The sequence below is a fragment of the Schizophyllum commune genome, assembly GCF_000143185.2.
Source record: "Schizophyllum commune H4-8 unplaced genomic scaffold SCHCOscaffold_17, whole genome shotgun sequence".
Taxonomy (NCBI): Eukaryota; Fungi; Basidiomycota; class Agaricomycetes; order Agaricales; family Schizophyllaceae; genus Schizophyllum; species Schizophyllum commune.
Genome location: NW_026089554.1, coordinates 34,280 through 61,490, shown reverse-complemented (window position 1 = coordinate 61,490; position 27,211 = coordinate 34,280). Strand labels below are relative to the sequence as shown.

Sequence of the window (27,211 nt, the reverse complement as noted above, 5' to 3'; positions counted from 1 at the left end):
AGGTCATTGCGATTGGGCTTGGGAGCTATTGCGCAAGGACGCAAGCAACGAACTCAGAGGTGCGTGTCATCGTGCAGCTTGGCTCGTTGCTGCCGCTGACCGACTTTCCCTTCACGCAGACGGTCCATCATCTTCATTATGAGCAAACGACGCGCTTCATCTCTTCCGTGCCCTCCACGCCCTTGCAAGAACCTCTTCCGAGGCACGAACCGGCCTCGCGCGTATCACCATCCATCAACGCCATCCCGAGATCTATGAACTGCCAATGCCCCGCGCGTCGCAGGTCAATGACACACATCTGAGCGCCCGTGCTAGCCGCCGAAGACCCTACATAAGTCGCGGAGCGTGGCCAACGCGCCTCTCGTCCTACAGGCCGTGCTCACGCCCTCACGATCGAGCCCGACAATGGCTACTGCCGCGCCTCCCGCAGTCGCAATCTCGGACGTGCGCACGTCTTTGGGTCCAATACTGATTGCGTCCGTCCTCGCTTGGGTGCTGTGGGGGATGCTTACAATGCAAGTGATACGGTACTACCTCTCGTGCGTCTTTTTTATCGATGCAGCTTCCCCGTGCTCACCCCAGTCGCCAGATACAAGCGAGACCATACATTCGTCAAGTGGATCGTGAGTCCTGGAAAGCGTTGACCTGATGTTGAGTTCACCTCGTCGCGCGTAGGTCGGCATTGTCTGGTACGGTTTATGCTCATCTCAGCCCCTCACGAGACCCGTACTCATCGGACTCAGGTTTCTCGACCTGTCCCACGCGATCATCCTCTTTCGCGGGAGTACGTCTTTCCTCTACCCGCTTCTCAACGCCCCTTGAGCTAACAATCTTTCCAGTCTATCAATGCCTCGTCAACGACTTGTGCGTTCCGCCCTCTTATGGACCGTGATGGAGGCGCTCCCATGTATTGACTGCGATCTCCTGCAGCGGTCAAGTGGTATCTCTCGACAGAGCCCGGTCAGTGGCGTTGTTCAAGCAGTATACTATTGATCGCTGAATGCGCTCCGCAGCGTGATGGTGGGCAGCCGCGCGTCAGCATCCTCATCGTGGGAGAAGTTCTTGACGATACTCCTCAGGGCGAGATGCCGCCGCGGATGCTGGTCACGATCATCGTGCAGGGGTTCTGCTTTTGGAGGATATGGAAGCGTTAGTTCAGCCTGCGAATCTGACATGCATCAGGCTGACGTCGGCGGACCAGTTTATCGTAGCTATATTCCGATCGTGCTATATGTGAGTATATGCCACGCACTTCGTTGTTGCATACGATGCCAATGCTGTTTTTATGTAGGTTGTCACTTCCCTGCTGCAGATCAGTGAGTAGCAGCATTCGCCGTTGCCCTTCTTCCGCTGATGGCCTCGCAGTCTTCACCATAAGTACGCCTTGACAATAGACATCCCTCTCGCCGTTGCTGACGATGTGGCCAGTCTACCTGATGGGCTCGTGAGTCTGTCTCTAGATGTTCCCTTGCACCTTGTTCACCTCCTCACTAGATTCGGCGCTGTCCCCGCTGCACGAAGGCTCTTCTTCCTCAACGTGAGAAAACAACCGTTACCAACATCTACTCTCTGACCGACCTGTAGCTCTCCGGCTTCGGATACCTTGCGGCGGTTCTCGTCGCCGACGTCACGATGGCGGGTATGTTAACTACCTTGCTGTACAAGCAGCACCAGGAGACGCCGTATCAGAAGTATGTTGACGGGATACTGTCATACGGTCCGCAGTGACTAACAAATGTCCCTATCAGAACGAGCGAGATGCTCCGCCGACTGTTCTACTTCTCCATCAACACGGGCACCTGGACCGCCGTATTCGCTGTTGCGGCCATCATCCTGGTGAGTACCGGCAGCCCAAGCTCCCCCCGTGCTATCGACCGAACGGTGCGCTGACTTATGCTACCCAGTCCAAACACCCCCTCGGCACGTACTACTGGGCCATCTTCGACCTCGGTGTCTGCGGCATCTATAGCAACACGCTCCTCGTCAACCTCAACGGGCGCGACTATGTCGTAGGCGAGCAGGCCGTCGCCCTCTCCTTCTACAAGTCCACGGGCGACTCGAGTCGGACGGCGCGTGGATCGGGGTCGCGTGGGCATCGGCGCTCTGGGTCGGCGGCGGTGGAGGATGTGTCGGTGTTCGAGGCGGCGAAGCGGTCGCAGGTGAGTGGATGCATGCTGTCGAAGGGCGATAGCTGATGGAATGGCCTTGACAGATCTCGGACGTTTGAAGGTCGCTGGCGGCTGGCCACATATCTATAGCGCCTTGACTGTACTCATGTGTGTATTATCGAATGGCTTTTCGAAGAGCTCGTCCAAGCTCTGATTCGAACTCGGGGTCTTCCTAACTCAGCACAATGGCGATTCGGCAGATCAATGCCCTCGATGATGCGGGACCTCTTCCTCTGGTGTTCGTATTTGTTCGACGAGACTAGGGACCTGAACCCTTCGACCCGCGATGTCTTCTGCTGCCCAAAGGAAAGACACCCGTGAGCCCTCTCGGAATACAGCGCTGATGCGCTGGCCCGCTCTCAGGTACCGGTCTCCTTGAAGGCGATCCCAGCGGCCGCACCATCGTGTCCTCGGATAGACGCGACTTGCCTATGTATATCTACCTCCGCAGATCGTTGTCCCTGAGCCCGCCACCTCTTTAGCGGCGCCAAATGCCTCTTGACGGTCGTGCCTGAAGCCACAGTCGTGTGCATGTGAGTTGTGCACGTTCGTCGCGCTCGTCTCCGAGGAATGAGTGGCCTCTGAACATGCCCGCAGGCTTTGACTCTCATCCGACCCATCGGTGGTAGTATTATACTTGGAGATGAGACGCTTCCGCAGGCGCAGCATCCGTCGTCGCTGGCTTCCTCACCGCCAATATAAGGCCTGTCATGGCACCAGATTGCTGCAGTCTTGACATCGTTCCTTTGAGCCTAGCGCTCCCTTCCTTCCCTCGTTCTACCCTTTCCATTCTTCGTTCATACCAACATGGAGTCATTCATCGCCATTCTCGCTGCCTTCGCCTCCCTCGTTTCCGCCCACATGGAGATGACAGACCCTGCCCCTTTGCGCTCGAAGTACAACCCGAACACTGACTCGAACCTCATCGACTACTCGATGACGAGCCCGCTCGACTCGACCGGCGCGAACTTCCCGTGCAAGGGCTACCTGTCCGACAGCACCGGGAAGGAGTCTGTCGCGACGTGGGCTGCCGGCTCGTCCCAGAGTGTCACGTACGTCGATATCGATTCATGACTGGGCGCATCCATGCTCATCTTCTATCCAGTCTGCAGGGCAGCGCGATTCACGAGGGCGGCTCATGCCAGCTCTCCATCTCCGAGGACGGTGGCTCTACCTTTAAGGTCGTCAAGTCCTTCATCGGCAACTGCCCGTCCAGCACTGGACCAGTCACTATGGACTTCACCGTCCCCTCGGACGTCGCGAGCGGCGACGTCGTCTTTGCTTGGTCTTGGAATAACCGCGTCGGCAATCGGGAGTTCTACATGAACTGGTGCGTATAGCTAGCGGTACACCTTGACATGTTAGGGAATACTCAACGTCCTTCAGCGCGATCGTCACCATCGACAACGGCGGCTCCGGCCTCAGCGCCTACCCGGACATGCTCGTCGCGCAGCTCAGCGGCATCAACACATGCACCATCGCCGAGGGCGTCGACGTCGATTACCCGAACCCGGGGACGCAGGTCCAGCGCGCGGATGGCGACGCCAACATCGGCGCGCCTACTGGTGACTGCGGCGCGACTTCGACTTCGCCGTCTACGTCGGCCGCCGGCACGACCTCCGCTCCTGCTTCTACTTCTGTCGCTGCCTCTACTTCCGTCGCTGCTTCGACCTCTAGCGCGGCCTCGGCCAACTCCAGCGTATCGGTCAGCACCAGCGCTCCCGCAAGCTCCAGTCCTCCGACTACGACCGGCGCGCAGGCCACGACCAGTGCTCAGGCCACAACCAGCGCACCCGCGACGACCTCTGCAGTGTCTACCAGTAGTGCGGCGGCGACGACGAGCGCGGCGTCGGGCACATGCACGGAGGGCGAAATCCGCTGCGATAGCGAGACGACGTGGTCGGAGTGCGGGTCGGGCTACTGGCAGAGCATGGGAAGTGTCCCGGGAGGTATGGCATGCCGCGACGGTCAGATTGTCGTTGCGCGCAAGCGCGGCTTTCAGAGCCACAAGCGCCACTGGCAAAGCCGTGCATTCTGAGGGTTGTTTTGACTTTCATGGCGTATTCGCCAGCTTACGCCTTTCGAAGCCGCAATCGATCCCTATTTATTCAATATTACATATTTGGTTCTTTGAACTGTCTGAGCCGAGCGTATCCTCTGGGCGATATTGACCACGTAGCCCGCAGTTCGATGCTCGACTTTTGCCTGCAGTGACCGTGAGATGATACCGGGAAATGCCGTATGAGCGGCCAGATCATGACCGTGACGCGAACGCGGCTTGCGTCCTAACTCAATCGCCGCTGTCTCAAGGCAAGTCAATTTTCATTCTAGCGCAATGAATTTCTGGAAACCCTTGGCTCTGATCAGGTCATATACGGGACCCGGAAGCATCGCGCGACCAGAGCTGGTGTTGCGTGATACTCGTACAAGGTGAGCGCGTCCGTGTCCTGGACATTGCCCTATACCAGCTCTAATGCATATGCAGGGCATTGTGTCGCCTCCTAGCTTTTGCTCATGACAGATCCACTAGGAGCCATCTCAGAGCAATCGGACGGTGTCGGGCATGCGTTCGAATCACTGAGTCTCAAGGACGATGGTGTCGTCCAGCAATTGCGTTCTTCCTCCGGGCACAATTTCCAACCGGCCATCGGCAAACTGTCTAGCGATGTTCTGTCGGAGATCTTCTCCTTCGTCTGCGATGACTGCATACTGACTTCTCGCACGTCGACTCCGGTGGTCCTACCGCACGTCTCTCGCTTCTGGCGCGCACTTGCCCTGGGATGTCCCACCTTATGGTCCTCGATTCATATCGGAGATTGCCCCTACATCGTGATGGATGGGGAAAGAGCCATTTTCCTAGACAGGGTTGCACGAGCCGTGCACATGTATCTAGCTCGCTCGAACTCGGTACCTATCGACTTCGAATGTCGCTACCTCTATGCTACCGCCAAGGATCTGCGCTCCGCCATCGGGTTCATCGTCGATCACAGCTTGCGCTGGCGACGTATAAGCATTTCCGCGGACCTGCTCCAGTTTCTAGACGGCGCTCGAGGGCACCTCCCGCTGCTTGAGAGTGCCGAAGTTATGGACGCCGACTGTGGGGATATTCCTTCGGGATTCGACCTCTTCTCTGACTCGCCGCGCCTGAAGCGATGGCGGTGTGACTACAGCCTATCCCGCATTGTGTTGCCGTGGGCACAACTTGAGGACGTCGCTTTCAGGATCGACTGCAGACCTGGGCTTGCGCCTGTCAATTCCCAGCTATGTCGCTTACGAAAGGCGGTCGTCAACGATGGGAACTTCAGTGACACAGAGCACCAACCTGACATCATACGGCCACCGACGCTCGTCGAATTGACCGTCCAATCCATGTTAAGCCCCACCATTGGTTTGGTCCCCAGAAATCCAGCGCGCTTCCTCGACAAATGCACCTTCGATCACCTTCGATCCCTCTCTATTCGACCAGATGGAACGGTGGACGCAACCAAGTTCGGCAATATCAGTTGGTCCCACGTGGGATTCATGCGGATGGTCGAGCGCTCGCAGCTCGGCCATACGCTGCGCAGACTAGTGCTTCATCGTGTCATGCTGTCTATAGTTGAGCTGCTGGAGGTCCTGCGTGCACTTCCTTGCCTCAAGTGTCTCGATGTACGGGATCCAGTTCCCGCCAGCTCGGCCGAAGTCGCGGCCTGCGGAGTACCGCTTTCCACAGGACGACTCCTCGAGGCACTGACCGACAAACATGCCGAGAGATCGGAGGTTATCGTGCCTCATCTACAACGCCTGACTCTTCATGGCCAAATGGCAACCAATGATGCAACGGTCATAGGGTTGGTCCAGTCGCGGCCAAGCTTGATCGACCTCGTCCTACAGTTCACCGACTCGGCAGGCTTTGCGCGACCGAGCCCGCTAAGCGAGGTAGCGCAGGCCATTCTGTCGGAGATGATGAATTGGAGGCGCTGCTTGGGAGCGACGGCGCTCGGCGGCATGCCATTTGTCGCGCAGACGGTGGCGAAGTCGATGGGACCAGTCTCTTGGTAGAGGAAAGACGCATCAGCGACTTGAGAAGGTACGTGATATCCGCCGCTTTGTAAAGACATACATCTGATAGCGCCGCGCACCTAGCATTCATATCTATGTTACATATTCATCCCAAAGCCACCACAAACTGTCGACCCGCCTCCATTCTCAGATTCTAGCCCAAATTAACGTTACTTTGGTCTCGCAGCGTGGCCAGGGACTTAGCCGACCGTTTCAGCGAAAAGTTTGTCTTCTCCGGCATGTCGACTTTGTCCGCTGTTTGTCCGCGCTGCTTGATACTTCATTTATTGCCTTTTGAAGGAACTTTGCTCGTTTGCTGACGCTCGGTTAGTTTGTTGTGACATCCTACGAGCTGCCCTTTGCTGGCTGCCTCCGCTATATAATGCCCTCTCACATTTTCCACCTACACCAGACTCGCTCACCTCCGCATCCCTCCTCTTGCCCTCAGCTACACCTCAGACGTGCAGCCGCTGTCGCATTCAAGCTCAACGCTAACCTTCACTCCCGATCCCTACAAAATGGTGCGTCGTCGCCCCTCGCTCGTTGACTTGTCCGATGCCAATGATATATCACAGTCTGTCATCCCCAGAGGCGCCTGGATCGTCGTCACCAGCGGCCCGCACAGCGGATGGCGCGGACGCGTTGAATGCGCCGTCGGCACGAGCGTACGTAGCTTCAACCCTTGTCTTCGATTTCCCTTCTCACCCTGCGCATACAGTACGACCTCGCTTACCAAGTGCAGTTCAAGCATATTGACCAAGACGGGTGGATCACGCTCGCCATACCTGCTCGCTGGGTCCGATGCGAATGATCCCCAATTGTGCGACGCGACAATGGCCATCTATTCTGGCAAACGCGGGGGGCCAAAATCCGCGGTATAGGCTATCAATTTCTGCATGTACATCACACCGTCTACCATAAGTAATCAAGCGCTCCGAAGACCCTATTACTATTCCTTCTTCCATCTGATATGTACCCGGGAAATTGTATCACCTTGGACAACAGCAACCGTCCTGATGAGGGAGATGCCGTGAGCTCGCGCAATCCCCTCCAGCCCCCTTCCTGTATCAGAGCTCCAGACTGACGCGCTGCGCGGCCATTTGAATGCGCACAAAGTCCAACTTCTGGAGGCGAATGTTCCTTAGCCGGAGCACCCGAAGGCCTTGGCGAAAGCCCGAGCGCTCCGCCAGATCTACAAATGAATCGCTCCGCCACCCAGATACACCAGATTGATATTGAAAGGTGTGAGGACGAACCTCTACAGAGAGGACGCGCAAGTTGGGCGAGAAGGTGCTGCCGTGCATAATGAAGTCCGGGTCGGTGCGCGTGCAAACAACTCGGATTTCCTCGAGGGATGCAGGCCAGACAATGCTGCCTTTCTCCACGAGCGACCATATGTGCAAATATGGGGGTGTATTCTTGATGCGGACCGCGACGCGTCGCAGCGAAGCCATTCGTGGCGCCAAGGACGTCAGCCACAGCGGATATTCACCGTCTACTGTAAAGTCGAGATCCGTTAGCTGCGCCCACGGGAGGGCCAGCTGCTCTGTCCTCGTGTATTCAGAGTCCCATCTCGTAAGGCGTGGAGAGCAAGCGAGGACATCAAGCGCCTCGCTGCAGCCTTCGAACTGTTCGTCGATGATCCTCACGCTCTTGAGAAGCGGCAAGCGGCCGCGCGCGGCCAACAGGGCGGGAAGCGTGCGTGTTCGAGTGAGAATGCTGCGCCAGCGCGTGGAATGGGGTAATAGGGAGTGGATGATGGCCTTGAAGTCAACGGCGAAAGTGCCGGACAGATAACATATATCGAGCGGAGCCGAGCATGACCGCGCAAGATACAATTTGAGCAGTCGCGCGAGGCCCTCCGGGTCCGTCCAATTGTGGTCCGCCGAGCTCAAGATTCGGATTCCCGACCATAGGACAGGATAGCTGAGTGCTACCGCCCGCCAGGATCGAGAGACGTGGGATAAAGCCATAGGGGTCGACGTAGAAGCGGTGATCTCGCTCGTGGAACAGGCGAACGCAAATATCTCGAATAGGACATCATCTGGATAAGATTGGCACGAGAGGACCGCCCCGGTGTGTCCCATGCCAACTGAATCAGAGACTTCCGGACTTGCGACGCGCTCTTCTCCGCCAATGTCCTGCCCGTTCATCTCGATGGTCATGTCGCTTGCGGAGAGCGATATCGGAGTTAAGTAGGGGGCTGTGAATATTCAGTTCGCATACACAGCGGATTTTGTCAAGTAGCTCACTACTGTGCTTGCAGACTACGCACTCTTGAGTCAAATCGAACGACTGGACGCTATTCACCCATCCAGTAATCGAACGTGGTAAACAGCCAGAGGATATACCAGGCCTGACACGTATGAGAGGTTACGAGAAATGTGGCGATAAGTACTCTTGATCGTGCGCGAGAGCTATCAGTTTGGAGACGCTGAATCTGAAAACAACTTGAGAGTATGAACCAGAAGCGCGAGGTGTGCATCGAGGGAATTGCTTCGCAGGCGGCGATTGCCGTACGATTTTCACGCGACACCCGGCAATCACCGAGACGCTGTTCGGTCACGCCGCGCGACCTGCATTGCACTTTCATCTTCCGTCTTAGATATTGTTTCTTGAATGTAGGGGACTCTCTCAGGTGCTATCCTCATGCCAGAGCGCTGGCTGTACCACGATGGCATGTTTGATTTCTGGTCCAGGCAGCTGTAAGTCCGTTCGATCGCCCTGAACCGCACCGCTGACTTTGTGGCAGATATACGATAGATAACCTGGCACTATGTAAACGTTACTATTAACTGCAAGTACCGCAGAGCTCGATGACGGTTGGCCGTCAGGCTGGTCTTCGCTACCATCCCCTCTTGTGTCCCCTCCGATCGCTTCGGAACTCCGCCTAAAGGGTGTTTACTCGCTAGACCTTCTACTCAATTCGCTCGAATATGGACATAGGGACGGCGCATGGAGAGGTCATGGCTGTCCATCTTAACGCGGATGGTTCAATATGCTTTGACCCGGCCCACTAGTTGTTCCCACATCATCGAAGCCTGTCCTGACCTATCCATTGTTCGACCAAGGGCGGAACAATAGCACCAGCGAGGGTAATTATGCACCCATGTGAAGTGGTCCATTCCAGAAGGCTGCATATAAGTATTGCGAGGAGTCTGACCATCCTGCATCGATCTCGCGACTCAAGAACAGGAATGTCTCGTCGCTCACTTTCGCGCTTAGCACCCGATGACGAAGACCTGCGCGATACTCCCTGGAATACACAAGGTATGCCATGCTACCGTATTGGCTGCTTCACGCAACTGCCTGGACACGGACTCACGCACCAGCAGAAGTCGGCTCTCTTTCTCCAGCGGAGCTTAATGCTCGCACCTCAGCCCGGCGCACGGCAGGACCGTCCGCTGTATACTGGCCAGCGTCACCAACCATCTCTAGCTCCACGACGGCGGGATCATCCGCTGCATACTCGCCGGCGTCGCCAAGCGTCTCGAGCTCTACAACGGCAGGACCGTCCGCGGTGTACCGGCCGACATCACCGAGCGCTTCGAGTTCTACGACCGCCGTCTCTTCGACATACGGAACCAGACGCACCTACAACGTACCGAGAGGCTCTCCGCCTCTGACGCGCACTCCCACCTCCTCGTCCTATCGCCAGGCGTCGTCAAGGGCTGGTACAGATGCGGCCGGCGCAAGCAGCCTCCGACTCGCACCAGATTTCGACAGTGTAAGCTCTGGGGGAATCAGCAGATTTGTTCCCGATGATATGCCCTATCGTGTCCCCTCAAGTCAAGATATGGGCGAATTGTCGGCTAGCAACTTGATGCGCCACAATGCTGCTGCTGCTGCCAGACACTCGTCTTCATCCTCCCGTAGACAGGAACCTCAAGTAGTCTCACCGACGGACCCTAATTATCTCGTCTTCCATTATCTCATCGAGCGCAAGATCATCGACTTAAGAACGAAGGACGACACGTTGCAGATGGTCTACAAGGAACACGACGGCTACAAGCTCCACCGTGAGAGACGGATGCCTACGGGTACGCAGGCCTACTCTAGCGCCAGCGAACCCCAGATCCCGATGACCGTCACCCGTATCGAGCTCGTTTTCCACCCTTTCCTTCCAGTTTCCTGCCATGACGACCCAGTCGAGAAGATCGCCAGCGTCGTACGCAAATATCATCTACCCATCCAGGAGCTCATCATCCGGGTTTTCAGCCATAGGAACCGGCGGGAGGAGCCTGAGATCTCCGACCCTGGCCGCCCACGCTTAGGCTTCAAAACACTCAAGCGTTTGTGGGTGATCGGCGAGGGACTTGGTCTGAGGCGGCTTTTTGAGCAGATCGTGGACGCGCAGGCCTGGGAAGTGAGGTGGCAGAGGGACGGCGGCGTAAAGAACCCCGTTCAAGTGGAGGAGATCTACTTGAAGAGCACGTTCGCTGGCACTGAAGAAACGAAGGGTTTGCAAGAGTACGTGAAGCTGAAGTTGCCTGGGACGACATTTGTGATTCAAGGTAGCTAAACTCGAGATACTGAGTCGTACGAGCTGGTCTCGGCGATACGATTGTAATCTGTCTTTCGAATATGTAGTCGTAAGAGACTCACTGGCATCATATGTTGTCTGTAAAGTCAGTGCAGTCCATACAACGGCCGGCAAAATTCACGAGCTCAATAACTCGCCGAGTCGCGCCCGGTGTATCATGCCATCCTTTCGAACGCAACTTTCCCCAGTAATATCTTCTCCGCGTGATTGGGGCCCACCAGAGACGCGACCGAGGCGCATGTCTTCTGCCTCAGTTGGGTGTGCCAGCATGAGGTGCCGAATCGGACATTGCCGGAGGCCTAGAACGGTGACGCTGCGTGACCATTGCCTTTGTCCTGCCCTCGCCAGCTTTCCGTCCTGATCTTCCTCGTCGAATGACTAGAGATTTTGCATCAAAGGTCGATACTGACCTGAATCTGCTGCTTGCTGATATCGCTGTGGCTCACGGACGGAGTGCCTGACTCTCGAGGGCCTTCATCCCCAACGTCGTCGTATGTTACATCAGTTGCATGCTTGCGCATGGAACTGATGCTTCTCATAGGCCATCGCTCAATGAACGACTTTTCTGAGGCGCCTGCCGGTAGTACCGGCGGCATGACTTCGCAATGTCTTCCAGATGGACTCTTGATCGATCTCTGCGGTGACTCGGATGCCCATCCTAGAAATCCGGAGTCTAACAAAGGTCCCCTCATTCTGCAAGGCTTTCCCTTTGATGTCCTACTCGAAGTATTCGCCTTAGTCTACGCCAGCCACGAGTTAACCTCCCACACGTCAACCCCGTTGTCATTATCGCATGTGTGCCGCTCGTGGCGAGCCGCCGCACTCAGCTATCCTTCACTTTGGTCCACTATACGCGTACACCACGAGACTGCTCCAGATGGCCTAACCATGTTGGCTATCGCATACTTGCTCGACCTTTACCTTGTACGATCGCGCACCGCCCCGCTCGACATCTGCTGGATCGCCCATGACAGCTTGGCGGCCGTCTTCTGCGCTCTTCTCCCGCATAGCTCGCGCTGGCGCAGCCTCAATATCATCTCGCGCATTCTTCCCGCTATATCTGGCGCACGCCCCCAGATGCCGCTACTAGAGAGCACGAGAGTTGAAGGGCAGTGGTATTGGAGCTGGACCACCGTGCGCGATGCGTTCTCAGCCGTCCCACGTCTCGGGTCTTGGGCATGTAACTGCCCGAAGACGAATGAGCTGGCTCTACCCTGGGCGCAGCTCACGGACGTCGAGTTCAAGGTGCTGGGCAGCGAGTGCTTGTCGTGGCTCCCGTCGTTCATACCACAGATGACATCTTTGCGCCGGGCCGTCCTTCGCATGGAAGGCATAGCTGAGAACCCGCGCGTGCGATCTTCGGCGCTCAAGGGCAGCACAGTGTGGCCGCCCTCGCTCCGGGAAGTGGAATTCGACCTGACGGACGCCGCACCAGGGGTCATCATGCACTCCAGCACTTTATCGCCTCGTTTGCGCGTCTTCAGCGTAAAGATTGACTCCCATTCGCGCGACGTCGACAGTCATATGTCGGGGCAGACCTTTGCGGAGATGGCGGAGCGCTCGGGACTCCGTCAAGGCGCTCTAAATGTTCTCCAGTTGGAAGGAGTCGATCTTTCGCCGCGGGACCTCGAGATTATCAAGGAGAGTATCCCGGCCCATGCTGAAATTCGGCTGAAGCGAGTGGCTGGACTTGCGCAGGCGCGCTGATCGAATTACAACGATGTTTATACTTGTTACAATGGACTCCCGTATTGTATGTTTACTTTATTACACAGCCTCAGATGCGTCTCCCCTCGTGGACGTTGTGGTGCTCTTGGACCTGCTCGAACCGAATGAGATGATCTTGATCGAAATGGGGTTGTCGCCGACGCTCCGCAGGTAGTTGCGAGCATTGAGGTTCGCGAGGAGCGTACAACTGTAAACGCTGCACATGCTGTGGTTGAAGATGATGTAATAGTTGCTGCTCGAATCGACTTCGTACTGGAAAAAGGTGCGGACAAAGACAGCGAGCTATCAGCTGAGCGGTGACCTCGCGCGCCAGATCACATACCAAAGTCAGGGTAACAAGTGCAAAAATGGCCGTCCAGGTCCCTGTATTGACGGAGAAGTAGCATAGGCGCGTGAGTAAGTTTGCCGTCCTGATGAGCGTCAGCATCGCCGAGCAATGTAGCGCGCCGCTGATTCGGCGTACCTTCGGAAAGAAGCGCTTTAGTACTCTTTGAAAAATATGTATGTCATGAGACCCGAGAGCAGCGCATCTGCGAGGAATGCCGCTACCATGAATCCCGGAAGCGTGATCTATGGTAAGAGTTGTCGATCAAGATACGTCCGGGTGTCGTATGCACTCACCGCTACGATAGACGACGCTGAGTCTGTCAAGTCGTCCGCCGAAACGCTGCATCTTGGAACGAAGGTTGCGCCCAATACGCAGGTCATGACGGAAGGCACTGGCGAAGCCGCCTAAGTCACGCAAACGTACGAGGGAGGCGTCCAACTCTCACCTACGGTGAAGACTATGAACTTTGTTGCTGAGCTTGATCTGCACGGGGCCGTATCAAAGTCATACCTATCTGCGCAAGGGCGGCGATAGCCTGAGGGGAGGCGCTTAGCTTCGTCGAAAATGTATGAGCCAACTCACATATATCACAATGACGGCGTAGCTTCGTGACACTGAAAAGAGAAATTAGAAACCTGACTAGCGGGAGCGATAGTTCGTACACTTGTAGATGCGCAAGTAGAAAAACCCTTGCATGATTAAGGCGACCGCCAAGTGAGGGACAATCTCGCTCTGTCGAGCATCAGACCAATGAGCTCGAGTGGCAGTAACCCCGCAAACGAACGTCCATGCTATGCATCAGGAAAGTCGATTAGCTATCCGTTGATAGGTGTATGGCCCAGCTTACATGGCTACCTCCGTTATGCCGCTCGACCGTCCACTGTACTGGCATCAGCCTTCCGAGTTGTCGCTGGACCTTCAATAGTGGGGCGTACAAGTTCAGAATCACGCATCTATACACTGCCGCGCGGGGCGTTGATGATTCGGACAGGATATACAGAAGAGCATACACTCACGGCCACTCGAGATTAGGACCTTTTGCGCGGTGTCGGCTATCCTACGGGGAACACATGCCGTCAGACCGTGTTCAAGCTCGCGGGGATAGAACATCATACCACACAAGAGCCACCTTTCGCATGTAGGGTTAGCAGCAGTTGCAGTAAGTACGCGGCAACCCACTATGCTCTTCATGGTCCTCGAGTCGTCAGCATAGCTGAGATTGACGCGTGAAACCTGCGAGCTCGAGGGCGGAGCAGCGAAGACTCACTCGTTATAGTAGGTGCACATCTGCGCCACAAGCACACCCCAGAAAGCCCATGATATCGCAAGAACGATCATGAACGGACCATAGGTCGACTCCAAGTCCAGCGTCTTTGTCATCGGACTTCGTCGCAGTAAGGGTCTTCGAACGTGCCAGGCTTGCCGAGTAGAGCGTCAACGGAGGGAAAGAATGACCCCTTGCTGGCTTTTTGTACGTCGCGCATACACTGATAAGTGCTCGGATTGTACGTGCTGGACCGCAACTAGGCTGTACGAACAGCATGAGATTCATGCACAGAAGTACGAAGGATGTCTCTCGCACCGCGCGCACTTCCCGATACATGTTTGAGGGCTTCGCCGTCCCGCCGTCTCGTGAGGCTGGCGCGTAGAGCAACGCCGAGGGCGGAAGCGCCCCTCGGTGGCGCGTATTCCACGAAAGCCGAAGGCGGATCAGCCACAGAGCAGTATTTCGAGTCGTAACAATGGTAGAGTGTACACCTGATGGGTGATAATGAGATCGGTGCATCCATGAAGACGGGTAGGAAGCAGATGCTAACCTCGAGAGGAACGCGTAGCCAAGGGTCGAGAGCCATAGTCGAGAGGAAAACTGTGAATGCGGCGAAAGGGTCGCCCAATTATGCCAAAAGATGGATCATAGACCGGCGGCCTACCGGAGCGCTTCTCCTGCGAGATCAATAAAGTATCGTGATCTTGACCACCGCCGGAACCTGTATATCACGATGTCTACGCTCCGGCTTGGGAGGCTACACCGAAGAGCGACCAAGCAGTTCAGACCTACGACTTCACCATCAGAGCTCCCGAGCTCTCGAGAGACCGAACGGACTTACCTTTCCTTCACTCGCCGCGCTACCGGTGCTGTACACCGGTCAAGTCAGCTCGGAGCTCGTGAAGCAAGACTGAGAACTTCGGAATCCCGCTGTTGATGGTATACCTATCATCGAACCAGTGCTTCCGCGCGCTGTTCTTCGGGAGTCTCGCTTTACGCCGTGGGACAGTGCCATCTGTGCTACTGAAAGCGCCGGTACTTAGATCGAGTGAATCGTCTGGAAGCTTATGAATACGCGCATGAACATTTGTGATGATGGTGGTTCGGAACAAGGACAAGAAAGGCAGGAGTTCCCTGGTGCGGCGACCGTGACAGTGCCTCGCCCGCTGTGATCTTCATTCTCGTCCCACTGACGATACTCCATCCTCGCTATGCACGTCCGGCGTTCTGCGGACAGTACCAACACTTGTTGCCTGAGCAGATCAGACATTTGGAAACGAGATGACAGTAACGCATTAATGGGGTAGTGGTAACCTGGGTCGTTGCCATCGACCCGCCGGGGGTTCGATTCCCCCTTAATGCATGTCGTCCACTCGAGCCTTCTAGCTGACTTTTTGCCTCGTCCTGTCGTTCGTCCCACATACTGTGATGCACTCCATCATGGAGTCAATGCGAAGTCTCTTCAGTTCAATTTACAAGGCCTATACTCTCTGGAGCGTCGCACAATCTAGCATCGACAATCCACCAACTATCTTGACGAGCAAGGAAGACAACACTATAATCGTAATTATACCCATGTGCTTGTGTCGTAGGACAGAGCAAAGACCGTAAGATAGCGATGTAGATAGATAGTGACATGTACTGTCAATGTATCGATGGGCGGTGAGTTATAAGTACGAACAACAGACATCAGATGCGCGGCGGCAAGCGGCTGTCGATAGGAAGAAGCGTCTCGGTATGAATCGAAGCCGAGTACATGGCAGCAAAAAACAACAACGCGAACTAACTGAGCGAAGGATAAATGCGGGTGACCGCGATGATATGGATGAAGAAATGAAGGGGTTGGTTGAAATATAGCGGGTACGAGCGTCAAGGGACGGCGCTCATACGAGCGACGGATGTTGGACGGGGACAACAAGGACAGAATATAGTGCTCAGCGGGGCGATATGTATGCGTGAGATATGCGAGCGACGGACGGAGAGCGATGGTAGCGTGCTATGAGATCGGTGCGCGATAGTGCAGGGTTCAGATTACGGTGCGGATACGAATGCGTAAAGCGGGAGAACATGCGTAAGGTCGTATGCGGGGTGAGGTCTTATGCGATTATAAGTCGAGTGCAATTATGAGTTCCAGTATCGGGAGAGTCGGCGAGCGTCCCGTATGATGATTAAAGCCGAGTTGTACTTGTCAAGCGAGGGCTGCAGTAAGATGGAAGATAGATGAGGGCCGTTGTGGCGGCCGAGTCGAAGTCGAAGGCGGGAAGCGATCAGAGCAATTAGTAGCCGTAGTAAGCGCGCTGAAGGTACACATCAGCATTTGGGTTAAGCCCCCCCGAAGCTGGTGGCGAACCATTCTGTCACTGCGAGAGTATGTGAGCAAGGATCACTCAGTATACTGTTAACCGGAGACGTACAAGAGCCAGATAACCTTGGAGCCAGTCTTGCAGCCGCGGAGGGTGACGATGTGACCGCGGATGCAGTCATACAACATAGCGCGCTGGTCCTTGTCGGCCTATCAAGAAAGTCAGATAGCGTTCAGCGGGATGAGGAGGTTGACGTACAGTTGGTAAGATGCTCGCGATGAGCTGGCTTCCGGTCACCGACAACGCGAGGTCGACGATCATGGCGCGGCGAGCACTGAAATGCGATTGGTCGACGCATGCGCATAAAGAACATATCACGTACCCCTTAGCAGGCTCGCACATGCGCTTGATGATGCGGTCGAGCGTGTCCTTGCCACCCTCCTTCAGCGCCTTCGTGACAGACTTCGAGCCCTGCTCGTTGGTGGCGTATTCAAGAAGACCGGTGATGAGATGGTCGAGCGTCATCTGCCGGTGTTTGTCGGAGCCGTGCTCGAGGACTGAACTGTATTAGTGACCGCGTTCATCGACGATGAAGACGAACATACTGTGTTGAACGCAGTACGAGCCCCACTGGTTCTTACAAACCTCGCTGAAAACGGTCGAGCCCTGGTGCAGGATCTCGTCCACGATGCCGTCCTTCGCGCTGTCCTCAAGGTTCTCGAAGGCGTGCTGCATGCACGCGTCAGATAGATGCGATATGAAGATGAAGCAACACACGAACTTGGACGACAAGCGACCCCGTCTCATGGCACGCGAGAGCCGCCCACTTGCCCTTGAGGGACTTGTTGACGCTGATTGGTAGATCAGTGATGCAAGGAACCAATTGAGGCGAATGACATACTAAGCGAAGATAGGCGGCGCCGGAGGCGTCCAGGACAGCTCCATAATCTGCGAGTGAAATGTCAATCACAACAGACCTCGACCCAAGGGTGCGCCGATATACCTTGCTCCAGACGTGCGATGCATGCTTGTTCACAAGCGTCTGCGCAGGATCGCCGTGCAGCAATTCGGACACGATCAAGAGGCGAATATCCTCCTCGCAGTCCAACGCCTTCTGGAGGACATGGCAGCCGTAGCAGTTGGTCGCTAGCTCGACGATACGTCCACTAGTTTGACACTTATTAGCGCGGCTCGCGAGTATCAGGCAAGGAAGACGTACCGCATACACGTCACAATCTTGCGCCTCTCCTCGGCAGTAGCGGCCGCCTCAAGGCAGCGCTGGACGGCCCAGTTCCCGAAGCTACAGGCGATGTCAGCTTCAGAGCGATAATTGGGCACGCAGAGCACACTGACCGATGCGCCATCATCTCGAAGCCCCTCGCGCAAATCGCGTCGACGATCTTACCGCGCTCCGTGGCATCCGCGACCTTAAGCTTCTGCTGCAGGAAGATCGATGCCTGCTGGTCAGACGACTTGATGATGCGCGAGACGAAGACGTGGTACGGCGGCGACGAGGACGGGTGCAAGAGGGACAAAAAGTTGATCGGCTGAAGGCGCATATAAGCATACGATCACCATGTCGACGATTGATAGACTCACCTCATGAGGAGACGACGAAACATGCGAAGACTGGTTCTGCTGCGTGCTGGACTGCGAGGGGGACTGGAGCTGCTGAGGAGACTGGTGGTAGCTGAAGGATTGGCGAAGCATGCCATCGTCGGCAGCAGGAAGCAAGCTGGACCCGTAGTCGTGGACGCTTTTGGCGTCGCGACGTAGCCAGTCCGCCGCGGTGCCGGCGTTCGCGGCCTGCTGCTGCTGAAGAAGTAAAGGCTGCAGCTGGAGCGGGACGTTCCAATCCGCGACCGAAATCCTGGACGTATCGACACGTCGGATCGGAGGCGAGTTGTACAACGCCTGGGGGGTGACCGGCGTCGCGGGCGACGAATGGAACATGGGCGCATGCTGAGGCGTGACTGGAGACGATTGCTCTGACAGTGGCTCGAAGAAGTATGGATAGGTCGAATTAGCGTATTGAGATTGTTGCTGTTGTTGATGGCGATATAGCGCGGCCTGAGCTTGCGACGGCGAGAAGTGATGGTCGAGAGTGAGGTTGCGCGTAGGCGAAGCGGGGTCAATAAGCAAGGAGTTTTGAGAAAGTTGGGAAGATGAGAGCGTCGAGAGCTCGTAAGGAGCCTGCAGTTTTAGATCGAAGTTCGAACGAGCCGGAGAGAGGTCGGTGGGAGTGAGGAGAACCGACGAAGCCGAGGCGGGAGAGAACTCGGGCGAGGTTGGCGAAGCGTCGAAGCTGAGGCTGAGGGGAGGCTTCGGCACGTATGGCTCGGGAGAGTTGAGATTCAGTGTGCGCAGAAGTTGCTCGACATGCTGGGTATATGCGTCAGATGTGAGACGGAGGCGCCGCAGTAAGCATGGGACGTACGATATCCTCGAACCTCGGGCTGGCCTTCTGCCTCCCGTCTCCGATAGCGCCGACACTGTTGCGAGGGCCACCGCCCCCGCCACCTGCACCACCGACGGGACCAAAGACATCCTCGCGGGTGATCGGTGACAAGTTCGTCGCCGGCGTTGAGCCCTGCTTCAGGCGACTCTGGTCGACAGTAAAGTCGCGACCTTGCCCCACGGCATAGTCACGACCTTGCCCGACCGCGAAGTCACCATCTGCGAGCGCCGACACTGTCTGCGCATAGCTGTCGATCGCGCGCGGCCACGTCGTGTCGATGATCTGCGGCTGGGGCGCCCAGATCGACGAGTTCAACGCGGATTGCTGGCGCGCGCGAGCCGGGGTCTGCGACAGCGTCGCCGGCGACGAGAGAACGCCTTCGCTAGATTCCATGGTAGAGAAGGTGACGTTGGGATGGTGGTAGGAGACAAGGGAGAGGAGGAGCAAGTCGCTGGAATAAATATTGACGTGCCGCATATACTAGCTTCCCCGGCCGGGCACCTGTCACCCTTCTTCGGTTGCGGACGTCCTCCGCATTCATTCCGATCACTCGTTCCCGCCCGTCGCATTCCGTGGAATTGGGGCGCCCCGGACGACTAGCAGCGCTAGCTCCCGCAGGCGCGCCATAGTTTCCAGCCAAAATATGAGACGACAAGCACAGCGTACGGCCGCTAGAGGCACACCGAGCGCGTCCGAACGCCCCGTCGACGCTCCCGAGTTATTATGCGCTGTCGTGTCACCGAACTCTGCTCGAAAATTAGCGCCGCTGCGTCTTGCAAGGAAGATCATGCTACGCACCGCTCCATCTCCGACGTCGAACGCGCATGTTCACCTGCCCGAATGTCCCGGTGCTCGACACCAGGGCAGTGATATCGTCCGGTCAGATAGCTCGCCGCCGGGTAAGTATCAATCTGCAAGCATGATATTGCTGGTCGCGTACCGCTAGGACAAGCACCGATGCATCGTGCTCGTAAACGAAGCCCACGACGCGACATCCGACGAGGTCAGAGATCAGCATGTTCGAAACCTCCTGAAGCTTGTGTGATGTCGACGCTCCTGAGGTCTTCCTCGCAATAAGTGGAGCCCTGGAAGGGACGGCCCGGTCGTAGAAGACGCACCCCGCGGCAGCATCAGGAAGCTGTCGTCGTTCCGCATGATACAACGACAGCGATTGCGCTGAGAATATTGGCTATCAGGAGGTTGGGCGCAGATCAGAACCATAGGCACGGTCGTACAGTATCCACGAACCAGCAAGGACGCGGGAAGGCAAATTACCTTGCTCATGTGCCCGTTGCTACGTCTGCGGCGTTTGTGGCCTTGTCCGACGTTCGCAAGATCTGCGCTGAACATGTTGGGCCTCGTGAAACGTACGCCGCGAACACGCTCTTCATCCTCGGGGTGACGGATGCAGTACACTAGAGTGCGCTATAGTTGCATGTCCTGATTGAAGAGGCTCGGGGACTTCATTCCAGATCATAGACGCTCTCCCAGGTGGGACGAGAGGCTCAACAAACATATGATGGTTGGGAAGAAGAGTGAATTATCGGAGTTTGAAACCATCCAGCTGCCGATTCATGCCGAATTCAGAACAACTCCTCTTTAGGAAGTCTTTGTTCTTTCAGGTCGCGACGAACGGAATACATCAGCATCTCGACATTCTCACCTGTAGAACAGCAATTTACTCTCAAAACCCATCGATATCTAGTGCTGCACACCAGTCAGGGATCTCGTAACCGCCGCGCAACGCATGGGCACGGCGCTACTCAATGGACCGCAGTAGCAGAACGCAGGCTCTCTAGCACTTCCGTCCATCGCAATGCAGCTATACAGACGAGCGTTGAGTCGTTCTGGTGCACATAAGCAAAAGCGAGGGGCTGAAGCCACGGTAGGATTGGCGGACATGCATCAAACGCAGCGCGTTCTACTTACTTCAGTCGCAACGCCAGCCTCCGCTCGTTTTGGATATGCCCCCAAAGTCTGAAGTCCTGCAGCGTCGGCGCGCGGCGAAGCAGCTCGACGAGATTACTCAATGCCGTGCGTGTACGCTGGTCTTGGGGTCGACGACGTTGTCGAGGGAAAGGTCGTCGGACCGCTACAGGAGCAGTGAGTGCCAGAAAGCAACTAGTAGCGTGCGTCTTATTCGTATTCTTGAGGGCAGGTGATGCGAGAGGTGGAGTAAGACCGACGGACTGCTGCAAACGAGGTCTGGCAGAATGCCGCAAATTTGCGGAAGGGCTATGGACCAACCAGCAGCCCCAAAGACATTGACGAAGACGTAGACGATGATCTGATGGAAAGCGTCGGGGGATAGGCGCAGGATTGTTCGCTTACGCGACGACCCTCAGGGCCCTTTCCCTCGAATGGCTCCCTCACCTCAAGAGAGTGCATGGTGGAACGAGGCGCGGAAACGCCTCCAATCGTCCCCAATCGTCCGATGCGTTGCGCGAAGACTATAGGCAAGCCAACGGGGGGATGGCAGATCACGGGTTCATCCCAACCAAGGATGAAGTCGTTGCGCGCATGGGCGCGATATGTCTGTATGAAGGTGAAAGTAGTTCAGAATGTCTGGCTATCGACCCGCGGGACGGCACTTTATCGGCTGCTGGGTGCTTTTGAGGGATGATGTTAAGTCTGATACGTGTGCATAAAGTAGCATCCAAGCGACATGATCCATACGCGCGCACCGTGTATCGTCGACGGTCACAGGCGGTAGGCCAACCTCATCCGAGTCCAACCCTCGTTCGTAGGACCTGAGGGACACCGCTCGTCCCGGGGAGAGGTGGGTTAAGTAAAGAAGCGACTTGTTGACCAGCGGCCAGAAAGGTAAGGTCGAGGTCAGGTGCAGTGTACAGCTCCCCCAATCAAGCCGCGAGGTTAGGATAGACGAGGCGCAGGTGTACACCATGCAGCTCCGTGTCTGCAACCACCAGGCCCTGGATCTTAAGCAGTACGCAGCCCGTTCGCAACAACAGTAGACATCCGAGGAACAGACCATTTTCATTCTCCGTACATATCTGCACTACCCCGCCTCCCACCCACACGCGCACCCGACGCCCACGTACCCGTCCACCCAGCGAACGGAGATCCGGTAGCCCGTCATCTCCTCCCGCTGCACAGGACGGACAAGCCACGCACGCGGCGGCGCGCGCGAGCCATCCCCCACCACACGTCCGCCACCCCTTCACGCGTCGAAGGTGAACTGGAAGCCGACCTTGTGCGAGGGCGAGCCGTCGACGGCGCCGGAGAGCTTCGTGGTGTCGAGCGCGAGGCCGAAGGCGGCCTTGACGCCCGGGCGCAGCGCCTGCGTGTAGCCGAGCGCGACGACGCCCTGGTTGTTGATCTTCGCCTTGACGAACGCCGCGTCGTCGAGGTAGCTGCGGGCGATGATCAGCGTGCGCGACAAAGCATGGATGGCGGTGGACGCACGTCTTCGTGCCGACCTCGAGCGCGACGCCGCCCTGGGTCGCCTTCGTGTCGTAGACGGCCTTGGCGCCGGCCTCGACGTCCTTGGAGACGCGGTGGTAGTAGGACGCGTGGAAGGTGTTGAACTTGTTCAGGCCGTGGAGCGTGACGGCGTAGTTGGTGTCCGTGTAGCCGAGCGCGGCGGACCACTTGGCGATCGTGCCGTCCGTGACGTTGTACGAGGTCTCGGCGCCGACGAGGAAGCCGTCGCGTCCGACAACGGTGTCCGCGGTGACGGTCGGGCCCTGCGTGATGCTCTTAGCATGGGGTCGGCCGAGTCGAGCGGGTAGCGCGCCTGTCAACTCACCTTGAAGACATCGAGAGCAGCGCGGGTGTGGACGCCGCTCTGCTTGTAGACGGCGTTAAGGGTCGCGGACTTGGTGCCCTTGTCCGGCATGAGGGAGGTGATGGCGTCGAGCTTCAAGCCCTTCGCGACAAGGTTCTCGAGCTCAATCTGCGAGGGGGATCAGTAGGCGCAAAGGCAGAGGGTGAGGCTACGCACCTGAGTGCGGAGAAGGTTGCTGGTAGTCCACGCCTGCGTGAGGGTGAGGCCGTGGGCCTTGTCCGTGTACTTTCCCTCGAGCTCGCCGTTGATCGGGCCCGGGGCTGCAGTCGGACGTCAGCAACTGGATTTCTGCACGCGAGGAGAGCGTCGTTGCGCGCGACGAAACGACGCGACCCCTGTCTAAAGAAGCACACGCACCAGCAGCCTGGGAGCCCGCTACGCGGAACTGGACGCCATTCGCGGTCTTGGTCTTGACCTCGAGCGCCTGGACGTTGAAGGGGTAGTCCTTGCTGAGGAGGTCGTTGGCGGACTTGCCGAGGTCCTGGGGTGGGGTGTTAGCGTCGTGCTTGGGAGAAGGAAGGAACGGGAAGTATGGGGTAGGGAAATGGAGGAAACAAGGGGTGAGAGCAACTGGAGACGCGTGGAAGGGGGACTTCGGGGTGAGGAAGGGAGGGCTCGGGAGATGACTCGGGTTGTCCTCGAGGATGTGAGCGCCGTTGTTTCCTCGGGAAGAGCGGGACACGCAAGGCGAGGTCGCGAGCAACGCGCAACACGGCTGGCGCGAGCGGTGCCGATCCCTCGCGTCCGAGAGCGTTGTGAGGACCGCAGCGCACACTCAAGCCCTTCGTCCCCCGCTGTAGAGCGCGTTCCCCTCACTGCTCGCCCCACGTTCGCCCCCCCCCTTCCTGCGCCGCGCTGGCGTCATTCGTCGGCGCGCTTCCTTCCTCTCGCGCCATTCCTCTGCTTCCCTCCGCGCACAGAAAGCCCAAGAACTCACCTTCCACGACGGGGGAACGGGCTGCGGGAGAGACATGGCGTCGAGTGAGGGGGGTGAAGTTCGTTCGAGGAAGGAGACGAAGGTCAGGAGCAAGGAAGGCGACGTACGTCGCGATTCAAATTTGAGACGCCGAACGCGTGGCGCGCGTCTTCCCGGCTCACCCCGCAATTACGCACGTGCGCTGTCGCAATGTTCGAATCTTGATTCGTTGGGGATGCGAAGGTGGCATGGAGAGAAGGTGAAGGCCGACGGCGTAGAAGGAAGGAAGGTCTATGGCAGGACCTATCTGGGAAGGAAGATACGCATGGTGGAGAGGACCTGGAGCTCGAGGACATGCGGCGCGCACTGGACGCAATGTTAGGGAAGTTGTCCAATGGGCGCTTGGCACAGGGGTAGCGCGCACGCTTCGCACTGAGGAATGCGTGAGGTCGTGGGTTCAAATCCCACAGTGTCCATGGTAGCAAACCCAGCACCTGTTTTTGCTCACCATTGTGAACGTTCAGGTTGTCCGGGGGCCCGGCGCTACAGCTATTCGATCCGGAGGACAGGCGAGGCGATGTCAACGCTGAGTCCAAGGCGACACCACATGCCTGTGCATCGCGCGACGATGTCTGGGTTATTCAGCGCTGTTAGGTTTGGGTCAAGAGAGACGCAGATGGGAAGACATACGGGCAGCTGTACGAGATCGACATTGGAGATTGCCTGCGAAGGAACCAAAGTTCGGTGTACTGAGCACGCATCTGGAAAGGAGAAGATAGCGCGCATCACCCTCGAGCAGATCTCAAGGACAATTATGAGGAAATCGAGCAAGTTCATAGTAAGACTATCTCCTGACCTTGTTCGCTCTACTCGCACTGACATACGTTGAAGAGTCCCGAAGCGCTGGTGTGCGTTCGAGATTTAGATCTCTGAGTAACAGCTGGATATATGCGCGCCGAAAGGTGAGCCAGCATCAGGCAAATGAGAGATCCCGTTGAGTATGCAAGCGGATGAAGCCCTGTAGAGGTCAAAGTCGGGAGAAACATCGTCAGAGAGGTTGGGATGGCTCGATGAAAGGCAGAGGAGAACCGTGATTTAATTTATGCGGACGTGACACAGCTTGGTGACTTCACCCCGTGACCGCGTGTTCTCGCTACGTCATAGACACGCGCGTCTATGAGGCCGGGCGCGGCTTGACTCGTCCCTTCGCGCACGCCGCCACTCGTAGGTCAATCCCAAGAGAGTCAGGAAAGGCTGAACCGTTGTGCGTACCGCATCTTATCATAATAGTCTGACTGATGCCCCTCCTAGTACGTCCAACCTCACTGTAACAGAACCAGCCACCCTTCGCACAAAGTCCGGCGGGACCATCTCCACTATGTCCGGACGTACTCTTAGACATATTCTCCTACACCTGTGAAGGTGTTGAGGTCTATTCTCCTGTCGGGACGCCGGTGGTCCTAGCGCGCGTCTATCGGCTCTGGCGCGCCGTTGCCATTCGCACTCAATCGTTATTTTCAGACTTCTGCGTGACATGCACGGAGGACCACGAAGAGAAGGCCTGGCTCATACGTCCTCTCTTCTCGCCCTATCTCTTGCGCGCTAGGACTGCTCCGCTCGAGATCACCATCGCCCTCGCCGATTCTCGCGTGGACGACACTAAAGCTGATCGCAGAGACCTCGCAGCGGTGGCGACGGCTTGAGTTGACTCGACATGCAGCATGGAACCTGCAGGCGCTCGTATACCAGACTCGGCTCTCGATGCTTCGATACTTGCTTTTGCGCAATCCCGACGACCGACTGGCTACATTCCACAATCTGCATCTCTTCAACGTCGCGCCTCAGCTCACGCATCTCACGTACGATATACTGCCCTGGGCTCTATCTCTGCCATTTCACCAACTGTAGGACTTGCGTGTTCACGGTCCGATGTCGAGGCGCAACGGGCCCTTCGCGGCTCTCACGGCTCTCAAGCGCGTGACGTGCACCTCGCTGACCGAAGGCGAAATGACCATCTCACCTACAGCCGAGTCTTTCACCTTTCTCCTACATTAGGATGATGGGGCGCTCGCAGGGGTCTAGGGCGATGCACTGCGGCCCCTCGACTTCGCCAACTACGCTTCGAGTCGGCCGTTCTCGATGAGGAAATCAGCATTCACTGGACGCGCGCTCTGCTCACGAACACGCTGGACATGATCCGGCGACTCGACTCGCGTTCTCTCAACTCCCTCGCTTTTCGGCACATCTCCTCGATGCATGCGCCCTGGTGGGGCTGGTACGTGCGGCGCTGACTCGAGATCTGGGAACCCTTCAGCACGGACGTCTTCATCGTGGGCGCCGTGATCGTCGCGCTCTCAAGTGGAGAGGCACCTCCAAAACCCTGCTCTCGGGTCCGCGCCGGCTGGCGATCTTCAACTCGCGCGACAGACGAGGAGGCGCTGGTTGAGATGGTCCGATGTCGTCAGTCAGAGTCGCCGCTACGAGTCCTTGTGTTTTGTTATGGTGTGGTCGGTTGAAGGACGCCACGGCAGCGGCGCTCACGGGGATTGTTGGACATTGTTCCGTCGGGCGCGACCCCGCGTTAACGGAGTGGTGGGATCCACTGGACGACGAGGATTGTAGGAACGCGTTCCTCTTCCATGCGTAGTTACTTGGTACGTCCTTAGACAGTCGGTACGTCTATGCCTATCCTCGCGCTTCGATTGTCCTGCTCATCCTTCCTCAGAACGGGTAGATAATCACACTTGACTTTGAAGCGATGCGACTGGCCTGACTGGATGTTTTTTTTTTTTTTTGGGGGGGGAGGATGTGCTTCAAGGTCGAGCGTGCTTCGGGATACATTGAGTGATTTCGATGCGCCCACGCTACAGACCGCTCGAATCGTCGCTGGGATACGAGTGAGGTGCGTGCACCCTCTGAAGTGTTGCGTGCCTCTTTTCACGCAACCACGGCTGCCCTCCATAGACCTCACCCGCACTTTCTCTGACGACGCGCTGCAACATCATGCGGCTCGGTCAGTCCGAGGAATTCTTTCTCATTCCACGCCGCCAAGTCGTTTTCCACTAGCGCACGATTGACGGGGCGTAGCTGTTGGAGATCTCCTCGTCCTTCCGCCCAGACTCGCCTCTGCGGGCGCGCGAATTGTGCTACTGTGCTGGGTATGGGCTGACGAGGGCTGTTGCACGATCGCCTTCATCCAATTCACTAACTCTCGGTACGCTCTGGCCTTGTCTCATGCTGCGATCCTCCATCTCATCTCCTTTTCAGCGCTTCGAGGCCCTTAATCTGACTTCGAGGCTTGCCAAGGAGCGAAGATGGATTCCCTTTCAGACCGAAACATTCAGCTGATGGCTCGCGTATCCGGCTGCCCCGCGCCCATGCAAGGATACGAATTTGGTGCGTGCTCCTCACGACACAGTACGTGCAGCTTTTCCGGAAAGGCAGCCGCCCTCTCAGCAAATCGATAGGCCCCGCCAGCACGTACGCGCCGTTCTCAATCGATAAATTGCGATAACACGTGGGCTCTTATCGGTGCGTCCTGTATTGGCTTCTCTCTGGAAGAAGTCACCCGGTCGCTCAGGTTCATAGACTTTACGGTGGGCGGTGCCGGATGGCCTGTACCCGGCGCCCTGACGTAGTTCAGTCGGCGCC

The 27,211-nt window shown here is 56.9% G+C and overlaps 10 protein-coding genes and 2 non-coding genes across 12 annotated transcripts; 7 read left to right on the top strand and 5 right to left on the bottom strand.

Annotated features, from left to right (window-relative positions):
• Window positions 1-231: 231 nt before the first annotated feature.
• Window positions 232-2,341, top strand: SCHCODRAFT_02129141 (uncharacterized protein). Its single transcript, XM_003026529.3, has 17 exons — window positions 232-539; window positions 590-623; window positions 676-689; window positions 744-784; window positions 840-864; window positions 931-960; window positions 1,014-1,020; window positions 1,080-1,149; window positions 1,202-1,233; window positions 1,292-1,316; window positions 1,366-1,377; window positions 1,429-1,444; window positions 1,495-1,537; window positions 1,585-1,691; window positions 1,749-1,836; window positions 1,905-2,159; window positions 2,213-2,341. The coding sequence occupies exons 1-17, from the start codon at window positions 406-408 to the stop codon at window positions 2,225-2,227; spliced, it is 948 nt and encodes a 315-aa protein (XP_003026575.1). The 5' UTR covers window positions 232-405; the 3' UTR covers window positions 2,228-2,341.
• Window positions 2,342-2,965: 624 nt separating this feature from the next.
• Window positions 2,966-4,266, top strand: SCHCODRAFT_02557959 (uncharacterized protein). The gene is made up of 3 exons (XM_003026528.2): window positions 2,966-3,220; window positions 3,274-3,498; window positions 3,555-4,266. The coding sequence occupies exons 1-3, from the start codon at window positions 2,976-2,978 to the stop codon at window positions 4,204-4,206; spliced, it is 1,122 nt and encodes a 373-aa protein (XP_003026574.2). The 5' UTR covers window positions 2,966-2,975; the 3' UTR covers window positions 4,207-4,266.
• Window positions 4,267-4,538: 272 nt separating this feature from the next.
• SCHCODRAFT_01257291 (uncharacterized protein) lies at window positions 4,539-6,483 on the top strand. Its single transcript, XM_050341334.1, has 3 exons — window positions 4,539-4,598; window positions 4,654-6,237; window positions 6,294-6,483. Exon 2 carries the CDS (start codon window positions 4,683-4,685, stop codon window positions 6,207-6,209), a length of 1,527 nt encoding a protein of 508 aa, XP_050196989.1. The 5' UTR covers window positions 4,539-4,598; window positions 4,654-4,682; the 3' UTR covers window positions 6,210-6,237; window positions 6,294-6,483.
• A 351-nt stretch (window positions 6,484-6,834) lies between these two features.
• SCHCODRAFT_02644836 (uncharacterized protein) lies at window positions 6,835-8,677 on the bottom strand. The gene is made up of 3 exons (XM_003026425.3): window positions 8,462-8,677; window positions 6,928-8,412; window positions 6,835-6,874 (listed from the first exon to the last, which is right to left on the bottom strand). Exon 2 carries the CDS (start codon window positions 8,372-8,374, stop codon window positions 7,277-7,279), a length of 1,098 nt encoding a protein of 365 aa, XP_003026471.1. The 5' UTR covers window positions 8,375-8,412; window positions 8,462-8,677; the 3' UTR covers window positions 6,835-6,874; window positions 6,928-7,276.
• Window positions 8,678-9,406: 729 nt separating this feature from the next.
• SCHCODRAFT_02594144 (uncharacterized protein) lies at window positions 9,407-10,738 on the top strand (the record flags this gene model as incomplete). The annotated part of the gene is made up of 2 exons (XM_050344008.1): window positions 9,407-9,479; window positions 9,542-10,738. The coding sequence occupies 2 exons, from the start codon at window positions 9,407-9,409 to the stop codon at window positions 10,729-10,731; spliced, it is 1,263 nt and encodes a 420-aa protein (XP_050196988.1). The 3' UTR covers window positions 10,732-10,738.
• Window positions 10,739-11,095: 357 nt separating this feature from the next.
• Window positions 11,096-12,601, top strand: SCHCODRAFT_02694046 (uncharacterized protein). Its single transcript, XM_003026526.3, has 2 exons — window positions 11,096-11,243; window positions 11,294-12,601. The coding sequence occupies exon 2, from the start codon at window positions 11,305-11,307 to the stop codon at window positions 12,457-12,459; it is 1,155 nt and encodes a 384-aa protein (XP_003026572.1). The 5' UTR covers window positions 11,096-11,243; window positions 11,294-11,304; the 3' UTR covers window positions 12,460-12,601.
• Window positions 12,520-14,188, bottom strand: SCHCODRAFT_01109488 (uncharacterized protein; the record flags this gene model as incomplete). Its single annotated transcript, XM_003026424.2, has 13 exons — window positions 12,520-12,732; window positions 12,803-12,843; window positions 13,102-13,212; window positions 13,258-13,291; window positions 13,391-13,422; window positions 13,471-13,540; window positions 13,593-13,599; window positions 13,656-13,688; window positions 13,744-13,768; window positions 13,825-13,865; window positions 13,924-13,937; window positions 13,988-14,021; window positions 14,076-14,188. The coding sequence occupies 13 exons, from the start codon at window positions 14,186-14,188 to the stop codon at window positions 12,520-12,522; spliced, it is 768 nt and encodes a 255-aa protein (XP_003026470.1).
• A 1,179-nt stretch (window positions 14,189-15,367) lies between these two features.
• On the top strand, window positions 15,368-15,438 carry SCHCODRAFT_t279. Its single transcript has one exon. It is a non-coding gene; the product is annotated as a tRNA-Gly (tRNA).
• Window positions 15,439-16,351: 913 nt separating this feature from the next.
• SCHCODRAFT_02706962 (ARM repeat-containing protein) lies at window positions 16,352-19,229 on the bottom strand (the record flags this gene model as incomplete). Its single annotated transcript, XM_003026423.2, has 13 exons — window positions 16,352-16,372; window positions 16,426-16,435; window positions 16,490-16,587; window positions 16,637-16,712; window positions 16,761-16,935; window positions 16,984-17,107; window positions 17,160-17,229; window positions 17,280-17,326; window positions 17,382-17,544; window positions 17,598-17,678; window positions 17,732-17,925; window positions 17,978-18,760; window positions 18,816-19,229. The coding sequence occupies 13 exons, from the start codon at window positions 19,227-19,229 to the stop codon at window positions 16,352-16,354; spliced, it is 2,256 nt and encodes a 751-aa protein (XP_003026469.1).
• Window positions 19,230-21,006: 1,777 nt separating this feature from the next.
• SCHCODRAFT_02128989 (uncharacterized protein) lies at window positions 21,007-21,927 on the bottom strand. The gene is made up of 2 exons (XM_050341881.1): window positions 21,521-21,927; window positions 21,007-21,467 (listed from the first exon to the last, which is right to left on the bottom strand). Exons 1-2 carry the CDS (start codon window positions 21,835-21,837, stop codon window positions 21,317-21,319), a joined length of 468 nt encoding a protein of 155 aa, XP_050196987.1. The 5' UTR covers window positions 21,838-21,927; the 3' UTR covers window positions 21,007-21,316.
• Window positions 21,811-23,677, bottom strand: SCHCODRAFT_02644822 (uncharacterized protein). The gene is made up of 6 exons (XM_050346405.1): window positions 23,582-23,677; window positions 23,002-23,125; window positions 22,801-22,904; window positions 22,606-22,752; window positions 22,263-22,543; window positions 21,811-22,210 (listed from the first exon to the last, which is right to left on the bottom strand). The coding sequence occupies exons 1-6, from the start codon at window positions 23,615-23,617 to the stop codon at window positions 22,018-22,020; spliced, it is 885 nt and encodes a 294-aa protein (XP_050196986.1). The 5' UTR covers window positions 23,618-23,677; the 3' UTR covers window positions 21,811-22,017.
• A 279-nt stretch (window positions 23,678-23,956) lies between these two features.
• Window positions 23,957-24,036, top strand: SCHCODRAFT_t280. Its single transcript has one exon. It is a non-coding gene; the product is annotated as a tRNA-Ala (tRNA).
• Window positions 24,037-27,211: the final 3,175 nt, after the last annotated feature.

Excerpts from the sequence above, each read along its gene's own strand:
- SCHCODRAFT_02129141 (XM_003026529.3), top strand. The coding sequence starts at position 406 with ATGGCTACTGCCGCGCCTCCCGCAGTCGCAATCTCGGACGTGCGCACG. Across the intron at positions 1,150-1,201 it reads CTTTTGGAGGATATGGAAGC|TTTATCGTAGCTATATTCCG; the intron begins GTTAGTTCAGCC and ends TCGGCGGACCAG. Across the intron at positions 1,538-1,584 it reads GAAGGCTCTTCTTCCTCAAC|CTCTCCGGCTTCGGATACCT; the intron begins GTGAGAAAACAA and ends ACCGACCTGTAG.
- SCHCODRAFT_02557959 (XM_003026528.2), top strand. The coding sequence starts at position 2,976 with ATGGAGTCATTCATCGCCATTCTCGCTGCCTTCGCCTCCCTCGTTTCC. Across the intron at positions 3,221-3,273 it reads GGCTCGTCCCAGAGTGTCAC|TCTGCAGGGCAGCGCGATTC; the intron begins GTACGTCGATAT and ends TCTTCTATCCAG. Across the intron at positions 3,499-3,554 it reads CGGGAGTTCTACATGAACTG|CGCGATCGTCACCATCGACA; the intron begins GTGCGTATAGCT and ends AACGTCCTTCAG.
- SCHCODRAFT_01257291 (XM_050341334.1), top strand. The coding sequence starts at position 4,683 with ATGACAGATCCACTAGGAGCCATCTCAGAGCAATCGGACGGTGTCGGG.
- SCHCODRAFT_02644836 (XM_003026425.3), bottom strand. The coding sequence starts at position 8,374 with ATGACCATCGAGATGAACGGGCAGGACATTGGCGGAGAAGAGCGCGTC.
- SCHCODRAFT_02694046 (XM_003026526.3), top strand. The coding sequence starts at position 11,305 with ATGAACGACTTTTCTGAGGCGCCTGCCGGTAGTACCGGCGGCATGACT.
- SCHCODRAFT_02128989 (XM_050341881.1), bottom strand. The coding sequence starts at position 21,837 with ATGAAAATGGTCTGTTCCTCGGATGTCTACTGTTGTTGCGAACGGGCT. Across the intron at positions 21,468-21,520 it reads GTGACCGTCGACGATACACG|ACTTAACATCATCCCTCAAA; the intron begins GTGCGCGCGTAT and ends CACACGTATCAG.
- SCHCODRAFT_02644822 (XM_050346405.1), bottom strand. The coding sequence starts at position 23,617 with ATGTCTCTCCCGCAGCCCGTTCCCCCGTCGTGGAAG. Across the intron at positions 22,905-23,001 it reads AGCGGGCTCCCAGGCTGCTG|CCCCGGGCCCGATCAACGGC; the intron begins GTGCGTGTGCTT and ends GTCCGACTGCAG. Across the intron at positions 22,753-22,800 it reads GCAACCTTCTCCGCACTCAG|ATTGAGCTCGAGAACCTTGT; the intron begins GTGCGTAGCCTC and ends TCCCCCTCGCAG.